A 13,588-nucleotide genomic window follows, 5' to 3' on the forward strand; every position below is an offset into this window, starting at 1 on the left:
GAAGCTTCTGGTCCTAGGAGCCACTTGGGGGGTGTGATGGACTGGGGGGAAGGGGTGTGTGAGAGAGGTGGTGAGGTTGGGGGAGCACTCCGGGTAGGAGAGGCCTCCAGAGCCAGGCTTAGAGCCCCCTACTCCCCTAGAGTAGCCTGTGCAGGGGATGCTGGCCTGAGAAGAAATGGCTCAGCTCAGTTCAGATCCTCACTTCAGGGCTTCCCAAGATGGGGCAGGGAGCAGGACAGCAAGGGCTGGCACTGTTCAGAACCACAAAGCAGCTGGTAGGATAGCTGCAGCCAGACTCATGTCCTGCTGCTGGGACAGAGCTGTGGCTGGGAGGAAGCTAGTGGGGGCAGGCAGGGGCTGCAGGTCAGGAGTGAGGGGACTGGGAAGGGGAAGGAGGGGGCTGTGGGTTGATTGTGAGGGGCAAAGGGCACTGGCATATCAGTGGTTCTTAGCGCCACACATCCTGGTGAGCGAAGGGAGTAGGAGCAGCTCTGATTTTTTCTGTGACAAAAATCCCAAAAGTAAATGCCAAAGTGTATAGATATTTAGAATCCATTTTATTATGATGATAGAGGCACTGGTAAGCTTCCAAATTGCTTTAAATTTACAAATATATCAACAAAACATTGTCCAACTGATCTCTCTATATATAGTAGCATTTCATTTTCATAGCAAAAGAACACTATTTTGGGTATTTTTATGACAGATTTCGGGTTTCTTTTTGCAATTCTTTTTCCAAATTTTGCAATTTTTAAACAGGGAACACCTGTGAGACACGTGGCGAGACCCGGGCAGAGGAGCCTGTCCAGAGCCAGCCCTGGGTACCCAGCTGGAGGCCAAATGAAGTCTCTGACGTCTTGGCTGTTTGGGGCCAAGAGGACATGCTTTGACAATTCAAAGCAGGCCACCACAAGAAGCACATCTTCTGGGTGATAGCTGCCCAGATGGCAGAGTGAGGGCACCCCATCCAGGTCTGGCAAGCACGTAGCCATGGGGCCACAGGTCCAAGAGACTGGATGCTTTTGTAGATGGCAGCAGGTAACTGACAGGCAGCAGACCCCACTGTCAGACTGCTGCAGTGAGTAGAGGGGGCAGGGGCCGCTCTAGGTTACGGCTGCTTCAAGGGGCAGTTGGCACAAAGAGTAGTGTCCCCAGATACCAAGTGGCTGGGCTTCAGAAGCTCCTGAGGGCAAGTAGCCCTGAACTGCTCGCCAAGGCAGGTTATTATATTGCTGGGGCCAGCACAAGTGCTGGCCCCAGCCTTTAACTCCTCCTGGCTGAAGATCCAGGAGGACTGGGCAGAGTCAGTTTGCTCCAAGTAGCACAACTTGCCCCATACCAAAGTGCATGTCCGGGCATGTGCTCTGAGGCAAACATTCCCGGCACAAATTTGTGCCGCTCCTATTTGAGCTGATACAAGTGCACATACCCGGACACATACTTTGGTGTGAAGCAAGTTTTGCCACTTGGGGCCAGCTCCACCCCCCATGCCCACCCCCCCACCACACAGCTCCCACACACAAACACAGTGCCCCACCCCACACACAATTCCCCCCACCTCCATTCCTACTTACCTGCAACAGTGCCAGGGTTTGTCACACTGGATCCTTGCCATGCATCTGCTTGTCCCAGCACGTTAAGGGTGCATGCCCTGTGTGCTGGTAGCAGAAGCACATAGAGATGCTCTGGCCAGAAACCAAAGCATCTCTCTGGAGGACTAGCTTCTGGGTTACCCCACTTTTGTCCCCTGTAGGGGTTTTTTTGATATCTGGATTTCCAGGTTTCAAATTCTGAGCAGCATGGTGAACATTTTTTCATTCACAGTGTGCCTCTTGCAGCCTCTCAAAGTGGTTTGGGATGCTGCAAGAGGCATGTGCATGCTTGTCTGGATGCATCCATAGTGTTTAATTCCTACCTCCGAGGATAGCAGCCTAACCACAAGGCTATAGACAAGGCTGGGATGGAAGCCACCTCTTTACCAACCCCTGCTAAGCCTGTACTACTCTGTACAAAAAAAAGGAGAAAATCATAGGAGAAGATGAAGCAAAAATCCATACCCCCACAGGTAAAGGTACCCTACTGGGAGAGATTCTGGATTCTGGTTCCTGCTTCCAGTTGTACCTCTGTCCAATTACTCTAATGCATAAGAAGTCCCTGGATCAAGGACCAAAACAGGACTCCCCTTCTAAAACATATGTCTTTTTGTTTATTCTCTCTCTACAACACTGATTCACAAATATTTACTGAAATAAAGACTAGAAGAGAGTTGTCTAAGTAACAGCTCTGGCTATTGTGCACAAAACTGGCAACCTAGCTGAGACTACATAAAGCTTAAACTATTCAAGACATAAAAAGCACAAATGTTGTGATTGGAGGCTTACATAAATATACTTTTATCTTACCTTTAAGGATCCTGTTCGCCTAGAATTACACAACCAGAACCAGAACCGAACTCTACACACTCCAAGACTGGCTGGGAAGAATCTAGTAGTAACTATCCTTGTTGTGTCCCCTGTCTTCTGAGAAGATGAGTTGACATACAAAAAATGTTGTCCATTACCTTAGAAATAATGAAAACATTTTTTCATTATTGTTTGACATTTTAGTGCATACACACACATACCTAAATATAACCCACAGATCTGATAATATAATAACATAAAAACTGCCATTTATTGCTAGCTCACAGTATGTTTTGTTTCACACAGTGACAAACAGTGGATGTGGATAGGAAGGGTGTACAAAATTTTCCACCTCTGCTCCTTTACCCTTTGTAGCTTCCAGCATTCAGAGATTTATGAAGTTCTGACTCAAAGGCCAATGTTAAATGTCTACCAATGTACATTTCCTCCATGAATTTGCTCAATCCCTTTTGAACTGGGTCTATCAGCCTCTGGTGGCAATGAGTTCTAGAAGTTAATGACACGCTGTGTGAAAAAAGAACTTTCTTTTGTTAGTTTTAAACCTACTACCAAATAGTTTCATTTGATGTCCCCTACTTCTAGTATTTTGAGATGTTAAAAAAATAAATTCCAATTTACTTTCTCTGCACCATTTACTATTCTAATAAATCTTTATCATATCACGACCCAACAACACAAACATCTCTTTTCTAATCTGAAAAGTCCTAGCCTATTTAGTTTCACATTAGATGGAAGCCTCTCCATAACGCTGATCGTTACACTTTACATGCTTGTACTTTCAACTTTTTATGCACATTTTTCTCTGTCACTCCTTATATTTCATCTTTCCAAGTAGTCTCTCTCAGTACTGTAATGATCAGAGATTTTTTTTACTATACTATAGTTTGTAAAAAAAAAAAACAACCCAGTATACGAAAAATTCTCAGTAATTACAATAATTAATATTTAGAGATGAGCTTTGGTTTTGCTAAAGCAGTAGCTTTTCTTGCTTTGAAGTTGTTCAAAAAATGAATCAATAAAGATTCAAAAAATATTTCCTAAAATCATTATTTTGTCATGTGTAGTTATTTTTATGGCATTCATAAACAGAATAAAGTTAAGCTGTGCCCCTGAGTAAATGATAAACTCCTTAGTTATTTTTTCTATTACTGCAAAATGTGGTGAGGTTTATTAAGAATCCTCCTTTATCTTTGGAATCAATGTTTCTTATCTTTTAACTAAATATCTCCTACTGCAGAAGAATCATACCTACTTCTCATCTATTCCTCCCCTTTCCACAGTTCTCTGTTCTTTATTTTCCAAGGATTCCCAAATGAAATTTTCCACTCAACCCATCCGACTGTAACAGGATCCCCTTGTTTGGGTGATTCTACCTTAATGTTATGAGTTCACAAATTAAGTTACGTGTTAGAATACCAGTTAGATGTAGTCAGGGCATTTATTACTTTACAGTATCAGTAGGGTGTGGAAGCAAAAGACTTAGGGAATCATAGAATGTGTGTTGTAGGTAGTGGGAACATGACAAAGAACACAAGAAAATTTCCTATGCTAAAACGGTTAATAAAGAAAAGGTAGAAGTGCTCAGTAAACACTTTGTTCAAGGTTTAAACATATTACTTTCCAAACTATTCGCAATATCTTTCTGAGATTACAAGGTTGATGGATAATGGTCACTTCATTGATACTTTATGTTTAGAATGATAAAAAGTATTTGAATTTTGTACTGAACAACACTCTAATTTAAAAAAAAATTGGACTATAATAGCACCCATCTTGACTGGGTTAGGAACTGACCAACAAACAGTTTAGAAAAGGTAAACGTCCATAGGAAACTATTAGCTAAGTAATGTGTTTGTAGTGGAGTTCCAGGAAACAGGAGCGGGGCTAATACTGTTCAACATTTTCATCAATCATTTGGAATTACATATAAAATCGCTGCTGGTAAGATTTGAGAATAACATTGGGGCTGGTGAAGTGGTAAATAATGAAGAAGAGATGGTTCTGGATCACTTGGTAAATTAGATCCATAAAAAATTTGTTTTAATATCTTCAAATTCAAAGAGAATAATTTTCAGAGTTCTTCAAACCATGAAATACATCTGAACTACTTTTTTAAAACCACAAATACTTACAAGACAATTCAGACTCACAAGAGCGCTGTGCTGAAACATCTTTTGGGCTCATCTAAACCTGTCTGGAGGTATTTGATTAGTAAATCTAAATTGACAGGTTCCTTGTTGGTTGAAGAACATTTTATGGCTCTTGCAGGGGGTTTCTAATTTGGGTGGATTAGAAGATACGCATGTCCAAATTCCAGTGTCATGTGTTCCAGGATTTGGACTGTCCCAAACACCACAGTCCATCAGTGTAAAATATTCAAGTGTGAAGTATCAAGATAAGCATACATCTGAGACAGCTGGCCAAGGAGGTACATGGAGTTCAGGTTCTTCCCTCCCTCTTTCCCCTCCTCCTGCCCCCGCCTCAGCTCCCAGGCCCAGAAAAGAAGAAGTGATCATGTTATCTTGTAGCATAGGAAGGAGAGGCCTAGAAGAAGAATCAGAGGATCAGGAGGGAAAATTCCCTCAAGGCCAGAGCATAATCTTCCAAAAAAATGTCCTAATTTCTGAAACTTCTCTTACCCCTTTAGTGTCACATGCCTATTATATTCTGCTCCTGCCCATCTCTCTTTCACTCACACCTGTGCTAAACCATCCAAGATAGCCTGTTGACACAAACTCCCAGCCAAATCCCCTGTCCAGATATAGTCATAGATTCATAGATTGTAAGCAGCTGGAATGGACCTTGCAAAATCATCGGGTTCAGCCCCCCTGCACTAGGCAGGAAAGACAACTGGGGTCAGGCGATCCCAGCAAGGTGACTGTCCAGTTTCCTCTTGAAGATTTCCAGGGTAGGTGATTGCAGCACCTCTGGAGAGAGCTTATCCATAGTCTGGACACTCTAACTGTGAAGAAGTTTTTCCTAGTGTTAAGCCTGAAATGGTCTTCCAGGACTTTGTGGCCATTACTCCTGGTTTTCCCCAAGGGTGCCCTGGTGAACAGTTGTTTGCCAAGACCTTGATTCATTCCCCTGATTTAGTGGTAAGCTGCTACCAAGTCCACTCTCAGCCTTTTGTTTTTTAGATATAAAAAGGCCATCCTGCAGCTTCATGACTACAGCCAGATGGGTAACAACTTTCTTGTCTCACAAAAAAAAAAAAATCAGCTTTATAAAAATTCCACATCACTACCATAACATCTTTCAAAGCTTTTTCAATTAAAAAACTAGAAAGACAGATACCCCCAGAATAGCCAATAGCATTGTGATTATAATACATCGTGGTTATAATAATCACCTAGGTACAGAAGACCAACGTTCAAGTCACTGTTCTGGCTCTTTTAGGCTAAGGACTGGAACCCGAGTCTGTCATGCTCACAATGAATGTGTTCACTAACAAAAATTGTGGCTTGGGCAATATATTTGAAAAGATTTAAAATTCTGCTCTTTTTCCATCATAGGATAAAAGGGGTAGGACTGTACTAGAGCTCTAATAGATCATTTGAATACACCTTATGTGAGTTCATTGTTCAGGCATTCAGTGAAGCAACTCATTTGCTCTGAGGACTTTGGCAGACAGATTGTCCAATTAATGATTTATTTTGGCATGTTTTTGGGGAATAGAAAAAACTAATAGGGCAATTCTGTCAGCAGTGTAGTGAACAAAAAACTTTTAAGGACAGAATGAACCAAAGCTGCTTGCTCGTAGCTTCATTACTTCTAGAGTAAGGCTTACTTGGACTGGGGTCATAACATCAAAAGTGATTTCCCTGTTGAAGTTAGTTGCATTTATTTTTACCTAAAATTGTGCGCAGTTTTAGTTCTTTCACTCATAAAGTGAAGCGATCTAATGGTTTTCAAAACTGTTATACACAATGCCACTCTGATAGACCTACAAATGATTACCTAGGTGGAGTGAGACTTATTCACAGTTTGGCCCTCAATCCCATGTAATTTCTGTCTGTCACTCATATTGAATCAGGATGGTTTGCAAATTGTAATGGCTGCCAGGGAAATGCTCTCATTCTCTCTAACTCTCTCTGCAGTTACATTTTTCCAGATGGCGTACGTGGGTCAGATTAGCACAGTACATTTCTTAGTCCTCATTACTTTTAATAAATACAAGAGGTAAACATTTTCAAGCAACAACCTCCCCCACTTATTTTGAAGATATTGTATTGATATAGATACTGTAAATTCTAAATAAAAAAGGACTGTTACTATATATTTAGATAGTGCCCAGAAAAATGCTGATCTAACCAGCTTGGCTTCTTAGAACTAGGTCTAAATAATAATAATTTTGCTTTGGTTTTCAACTAAAGTTTTTGATGCAGGACCCCTTCACATTAGGTGTCATGCATAGTAAAAAGACCCTGAAGAACCCAGGTGAGATTCTGAGATGTTAAAACAGATAGATGAAAAAGACCACTTAGGGGAAAGGACAAGATAATAGTGAAATAGGCAAGTGCAACAAGCAGCATTCTTAGTTCACCAGTTCCCTATCACATATGCATGACTATGTGAATTGCATGCTGTGAAATATCAATATTTACCAAAAAAAAATTAAAGAGTTATGTATACTAAGTGGGTGCATCTACACATGCACTTTACTGTGGAGTTGACTAATTAGCTCTGCAGTAAAGTGTCATTATCCACATGAGCAATGGCATTAGAGTGCAGTAAATTAATTAACTCAGTCATAAAACAGTACTGTCAGGAATGGTATTATATTACAGTGGAGTTATTAACTGTGGTGAAACGTATATGTAAATGCTGACCCAGGCAAAAATTGCGCCCTGTCAGCCCAGGCAGCCAGGCGTCAGAGCCCTGCCTATTACCTAGCCACACTGCTCTGCACTTTGGGAACTGTCATGCTCAGCCAGCCCCTCTGCTGTCCAGTGCTGCCACTTGGACCCTGAGGTTGACCCTCTGAGCCTGCTACCCTGGCTCAAAGTGCTGCTGTCCCAGGTACATGTGTAGACACTGTGCTCAGGAGCAGTCAACTCCAGTCAACTACTGTGCTGTAGTTTATTCTGCCGCATTAATTTCATGTGTAGATGCACCCAGGATATACAAAATACTGTTGAGCTCAGTGACTGCTTCTAATGCAGGCCACTCTAACTGAGAGCAGAAGCTGGTTTAATACAGCAAGTGCAGTGGAAACAACAGAACTGCTGCACTCAATCAGCAAATGTATCAAGGCTACCAATAGAATAATCTAACAGTTAAGGAGTTGAGATTGTCACTGATTGCTAGTGTCTCCTCCTGCATCAAGTTCTTCATTTTTAAATGAAGCTTGGAGTTTTAAGTGTCTAGCTTGACAAATGCAGGTGTAATTAATTACTTATTTTTCAGAGGCTTACACATGTATTGTAAGTTTATTTAATAAGTTGGACTTACTTATAAAGAGGTTTGTTTCTCCCAAAAGAACATGATTAATTAGTATACTTACATTTTATTTTGCAGCTCATTGTCTAAGAAATGACTAAACAAATTCATCAATCTGTGACAGAGTATCAAGAATGATATAATCAGGGCTACTTTGAAAAGAGCAATCTATAAAATTACCCTGTTGATGACTCAAGCAATGCTTATAAAGGCTGGTAAGAGACTAGCCTCTTAAGCTGTTTATTTTTATTTGTATTCAGATAGCATGGGTGGTTACTATGACTGTATACCTGACAAGATTCAATTTATTCTTCTGGTTCATTTTTGCACCGACTTTTTCAGGTGTCTATTCCATGCTGTACCTTTAACATTTGAAAGGAACATTTTCCAATTACCTTGAAAAAGAAACTTTCACATTTGATCACTAAATTCTTGATCTTACGTTTGCAATCTGGATCTGCTGTTAACTTTTAGACTACTTCTGCAGGATATTTTGTTTCTTCACTAGATTTTTTGATAATTTTTGGAACCAACAGTGAGAATGTTCTATTACTTTCCAAAGCTTATATGAGGAACAATATATCACCTGGTGTATGGTCAGCCCCAGGGCCATTTTGCTTGGTGACACTGCTATTGCCAATACTCCAATCAAAAGCATCTCCAGCATCTTGTGTGAAACCACACATAACAGTCCATTCTTGGCCTTGTGTTTCAAAGTTACAGCTTCCAGGAATACTTGTATAGTGACCTGAAAATGTGATAAAAAGTAAACTGTCTTAGGTTTCTATACAGATCACATTAATTCACACATTTAAAAGACATTAAGTATTATGCCACACATTGCAATAGCAAGGATTTTGTTTAACTGATACTACATTTATGTATGTTAAGCTGCAAAGAGGTTTTCTACATGTTGGTATACATATAGCAGCTTTTATTATATCAATATAACTTTACAAGTATTGATAAAATGTTTCCACATGGAACAAAATTGTCTTTATTAGAAAACTGTAACACTAGCATGCTATCGACCAATTCAAAGGAAGAAGGGGAAGCATAGAGAGACCCAAATTAAAATCCCACGGTTTAACCAACTGAAATCAAAGGCATTTTGGAAGAGGTAGAAACCTGGCCATGTTATTAAAGATGAGTGTTAGGTTATATCAAGAACATGTAGGAAAAAATTGGAAATACCAAGGCATAAACTGAGATACAGCTAACCAGTGGCAAAAAGGTGGAAAAAAGCATTTAATAAATGTGTTAGAAGAAAGGAACACACAGGTCTCTAAGTGAACGGGAAGGTAAAACCTGAACCATTTGTGTACAATATGGAAAAAAAAAAAAAAGTTGAACCAAAATAATACCCTTACCCAGCATTTCAGATTTTTTCTTTAGTGGGAAAGTGATCTATATTTGAAGTACTGTGAGATGAAATGATTCTGAACACAAATTACCTTCAACTCAGTATTGTTTCTAAAGCACACAACTGTCCTCACACCTTCCAAAAAAATATAGTGATGAAGCCACTAAACTAAAACCCAGAAGGTCTGGGCTCAGTTTCTAGATTTATCACTGGTTCACTGTGCACTTCTGGACCAAAATAATTAATTGTATGCGTCTTTAACTTTATCATGATTAGATTGGCATGGATGTAAAACTAAAACTTTTGCTTTGCTGTACTTGTGCTCCTTTTGGATGTTATCCTAAGCTGCAAATGACTGCCTGATCTTCAACTACAATGTCCCAGTTCGAATTTTGGAGAATTTGGACAAACTGAATAAAAACAATATAGGCCCAGATAAGGCAGTTCAGACAGGGCACTAGACTTCTCCGAAGTCAGGATCCAGAGAGTTGATCTAATCTGTTAAAGATCACAATAAGTCTAGAACTACCTATCTGTATGCAAAATTTAAGACTGTTTGAATGTGGGGATTTGGTTTGGGACCAGCTCCATGTCTAGTTGTTGGCAGCAGTGTTAAAACAGTTACTTACTGGATATTTGTTTTAAAGGATACCTTGAAAAAGTACAAGCCACTTCAGAAGTATATTCAATAAATTCATTTAACATGCTGATCCTACCTTTCCATTTTAGGACTAGGAACTAATCTATATGAACTAACCTATGAACTAACCTACTTGAGAAAAAACAATTTAAAAAGATGGCTTCATTTTGATATGCTTCTCAGTCAATGATTTAATCTGATGGTCCAAAAAAGTTTGTTTTCAAAAAGCCTCATCGCTACTGCAATTGCATCTTATCAAATAAGAAACTGATGGGGGTTTCTTTAGTATGATGTAGATATGCAAAAACCATCAGCTGCTATCTTTGCTGTTTGCAGGCTTTTTCTTTAAAGATCAGTCCTTTCACTATAAAGTGAATAACACACTTTTAAACTCTGAAAAGAGGACCATATAGATTTAAAAAGAGGTTTTAACATAAGTTTTAAACTCTGAAAAGAGGACCATATGTTTTGTGTTGTCTATATAATGGCCTCTGGAAAGGGGTACATTAAACAGAAACACCCGGTGTTCTACCATATACTACATGGTGCAACTAGGACAAGTGGAGCTACAAGGACCAGCTTTAAACAAGGAAGCCAAGCAGTCAGGGAAAAGAATGAGATTGTCTGATCTCAAGAGAAAGAACAATTGTCTTGTACAATTCTAAAGAGATCAAAAACCAAATGAATTTAGAAGTTATAATGCTATTCATAATACATTGCCTAACTTCTGGTATTCAACTCTAATATCTTACCAGTGCATTCAGAATTCAGTTAATAATAAATATTTATGAACAGCTTTTGTAGACTTGATGAATTCACCTACATGTCTGCACCTCCTGGATATTTTTTCTTTTTGATATAAACAGAGTCTATTTAGAGGTTATAAGAAGAGGGCTATTTCATTTGTCTGAAAATTTGCTTTTATTTAAATAATTCAAGCATTCCACTACATGGTTCATCAACACTGAGAACTACTATTAATCAGATCAGTGTGTATAATTGAATATGGTTCACAAAAATTGAAACTGCTTTCATGTGTTTTTTTTCACGTCAGTACTTCAAATGGGTCTTGAAAGGGAATGACAACTGTGCAAGATTGCCTGATTGGATAGAAGGAGCAATACAATAGCTGAAAATTTACTTAAAAAAAATAATCAGGCTTTTCTGGGTTTTACATGGACATCACATTGCCTGCCAAATCTGCTGTAAAACCAGAGAAGTGTCTCAGTGGAACTACTCTAGAGTGCACAAGAGTAGAATTTAGCCCACTGAGTTACCTTGATAAAGCTAGTATAATAGAATGGAAAAGGAGCTAAACCTTAACCATTTAATTGAGGGGAAAAATAAGAGAAATTGCAGATAAAATTTATATTACCAAAAGAGAATTTGTATTAGGTTTGCCTAGGAGGCACATGTTTATTAGGCCAGTGTGGAGCAGCAAGTATTCGATTCAACTTCAGATTTGGCTGATTTGAGGGACAGTGATTTGATTTGGTGATTCGGATCACTGTCCCAATTTGATTTGGATTCAGAGATTGAACTGCTAAATTGGGCGTGGCAGCAGTGAGTGGGACCCCACCCCCTGCCTCCTCCTCCCCCATCTCTCCCACATGGCTGCCTCGCTCAGCCCCAGCGTCCCATCACTTAAAAAAAAAGAAAAAAAGCCCTGCACTCACCAGCTGCAGCAGTGGTGATCAAGGCCTCTGGGGGCTTGTGGCAGAGCCCCCTGCACAGCATGGTGCAGCAAGGATTGCCGGCCCCCCCCCCACCTGGCAACTATCACATCATGCGGGTACAGCATGGCTCAGCAGGGCACCGCATGCTGTCCCAGAGCTGGGGCATCTCCAGCAGTCACCCAGAGCCTGGCAGTGCTCAGCCTGAGTGGCCCCAGCTCCTGGAACATACATGGAGCCCCATGGTGCCCTGCTGAGCCATGCTGCACCCGCCTGATGTGACAGCTGCCATGCAGGTGCCAAGCAGAGGGAGGGCTCTGTCATGAACCCCCAGAGGCCCTGATGGCTGCTTCTGCAGCCAGCGACTGTGAGGTTTTTTTGTTTTGTTTTTTTTAAGTGCCAGGATGCTGGGGCCAGGCGGGGCAGCCATGGGGAGGGGCCTAGGGGAGCAGGGGTGGGGTGGCACTCAGGGGGCTGGGGGAGCCAGCAGGAGATGGGGATGGGCAGGGATCCCCCATGGTCCCCTCCTACCTCCTCCAGCCCCTCTGCCCCCTACTTACTGGCACACAGCCTGGGTCCAGCTCCCTGCGGCAGCAAGCAAGAACTGCCTGAATCTCTGAATTAATTCAGAGACTTCTGAATCAATTCAGAGGCTTCCAATTTGATTCAGACCTTTTAATGGGTCTCCCAATTAGATTTGGATTCAGAGATTTGGCCCCCAAATCAGGCCAAATCTCCTCCGTATCAAATCGGCTACTGAAGCTTCGTGCAGCCCTAGTGTTCACACAGTTTCTCCCAGAACAAAAATGGTGGTTTGGGGAGAAAAATAACCCATCTCTAACCTGGTAGAAGTAACTCTAGGGATGTCTCTTCCAGGAAAATGAAGAACTGTACACTTCCCCACCACTTGACTCCTCCTGAGGACCAGGAGGAATTGAATAGCAGGGATTGATCCCCCACATCTTCTGAGACTGGAGTCACCCCAGACCAGGGGAGGAAGCAGGTGCAGATGCTATGTGACCCCTCCTGAAGGCACAGAGCTCAGCTACTCTTGCCCTTTGCATGACCAGGAGGGAAAGGGAGGTTCAGCTGCTGTTTGCTGCCCATCTGCCACTCACATCAGGGACTCTAGTGTGAGGAGCAGGTGGGGGCTTTGCCATGTTGCTCCCCATGCTTTCCCCAGACCAGGAGCAGCCTGGTCTGAGGAAGGCATGAGAAGTAAGGGATGGAGTGAAGTTGCAGCCTCAATGTCTGTATTGCTTTCTCTCCTGGAAATATTTCTAGCAGTGGAAAAGTTACACTGCTAGAAATTAACATATGCTCATTGTTAGGGTGACAATATTTGGATCTTGGGGAGCACTGGATTTGCAGCTGGATAAAAGGCATGACCTGTGGCCTAGGGAAGCTGCTGACCACAAGGCAGAATGATAGCTAAGCCAGCAATTTGCTTATGTTAAGTAGCCATCTTAATTGTGTTAACCATTTTTCTGAAAAAGCAGCAAGTAAGTTTGTGTGAGTCTGTGTGCTGTCAATGAGGTGAAGCTTTAGGAACATGGAAGATGGTACAACCTGAGAAAGAAAAACACTGGAATGTGAAAAAACAACATGTAATTGGTAACAGAATCCTAGATGAACATATGCAAAAATGTGAATGGTGATCGGTGAAGAAGCTTCCAGGTTTTAGTCAATGTCTGCCCATTGACCGAAGAAGTAAGGTCAGTGTCTTAGACATGCGCTCATAGCAAAAAGACATGTGAAGGAGTAAAATGCATAGGCAATTCCATGTGAATGAAGCAAACAGTAAACAGAGGTGGAGCTTAAGATAGGAGAAGAAATAGGTGGAACAGAAGGAGGGACAGGGTAGAATAAATGTCAATGAGCATAAACCAAAGTGTATAAATGTGAAAAAAAAATATTGTTCAGTGCAGCTCCCCAGTTTGTTTGTTTTTTGGGAGCTAGTCTGAAGCTGTCTCCATTCTGCATAAAGCTGTTGTGAGCAATGTGTGCTGGTGTTTGCTCCCTGCCTGCTCTGGCTATGAGTAACAGG

At 41.3% G+C, this 13,588-nt stretch overlaps 1 protein-coding gene across 1 annotated transcript in view; it reads right to left on the reverse strand.

The window, feature by feature from the left end:
- Positions 1–13,588, reverse strand: part of MALRD1 (MAM and LDL receptor class A domain containing 1) — a 631,029-nt gene that overhangs the window by 178,023 nt on the left and 439,418 nt on the right. The window contains exons 31-32 of the mRNA XM_019507962.1: positions 8,452–8,613; positions 2,403–2,560 (exon numbers count right to left, since the gene is read on the reverse strand). Of these exons, the coding sequence (XP_019363507.1) occupies positions 2,403–2,560; positions 8,452–8,613 (320 nt within the window). The remainder of the gene's footprint in view (positions 1–2,402; positions 2,561–8,451; positions 8,614–13,588) is intronic.

This window comes from Gavialis gangeticus, unplaced genomic scaffold (assembly GCF_001723915.1).
Source record: "Gavialis gangeticus isolate Ggan-Ray unplaced genomic scaffold, GavGan_comp1, whole genome shotgun sequence".
Classification (NCBI taxonomy): Eukaryota; Metazoa; Chordata; order Crocodylia; family Gavialidae; genus Gavialis; species Gavialis gangeticus.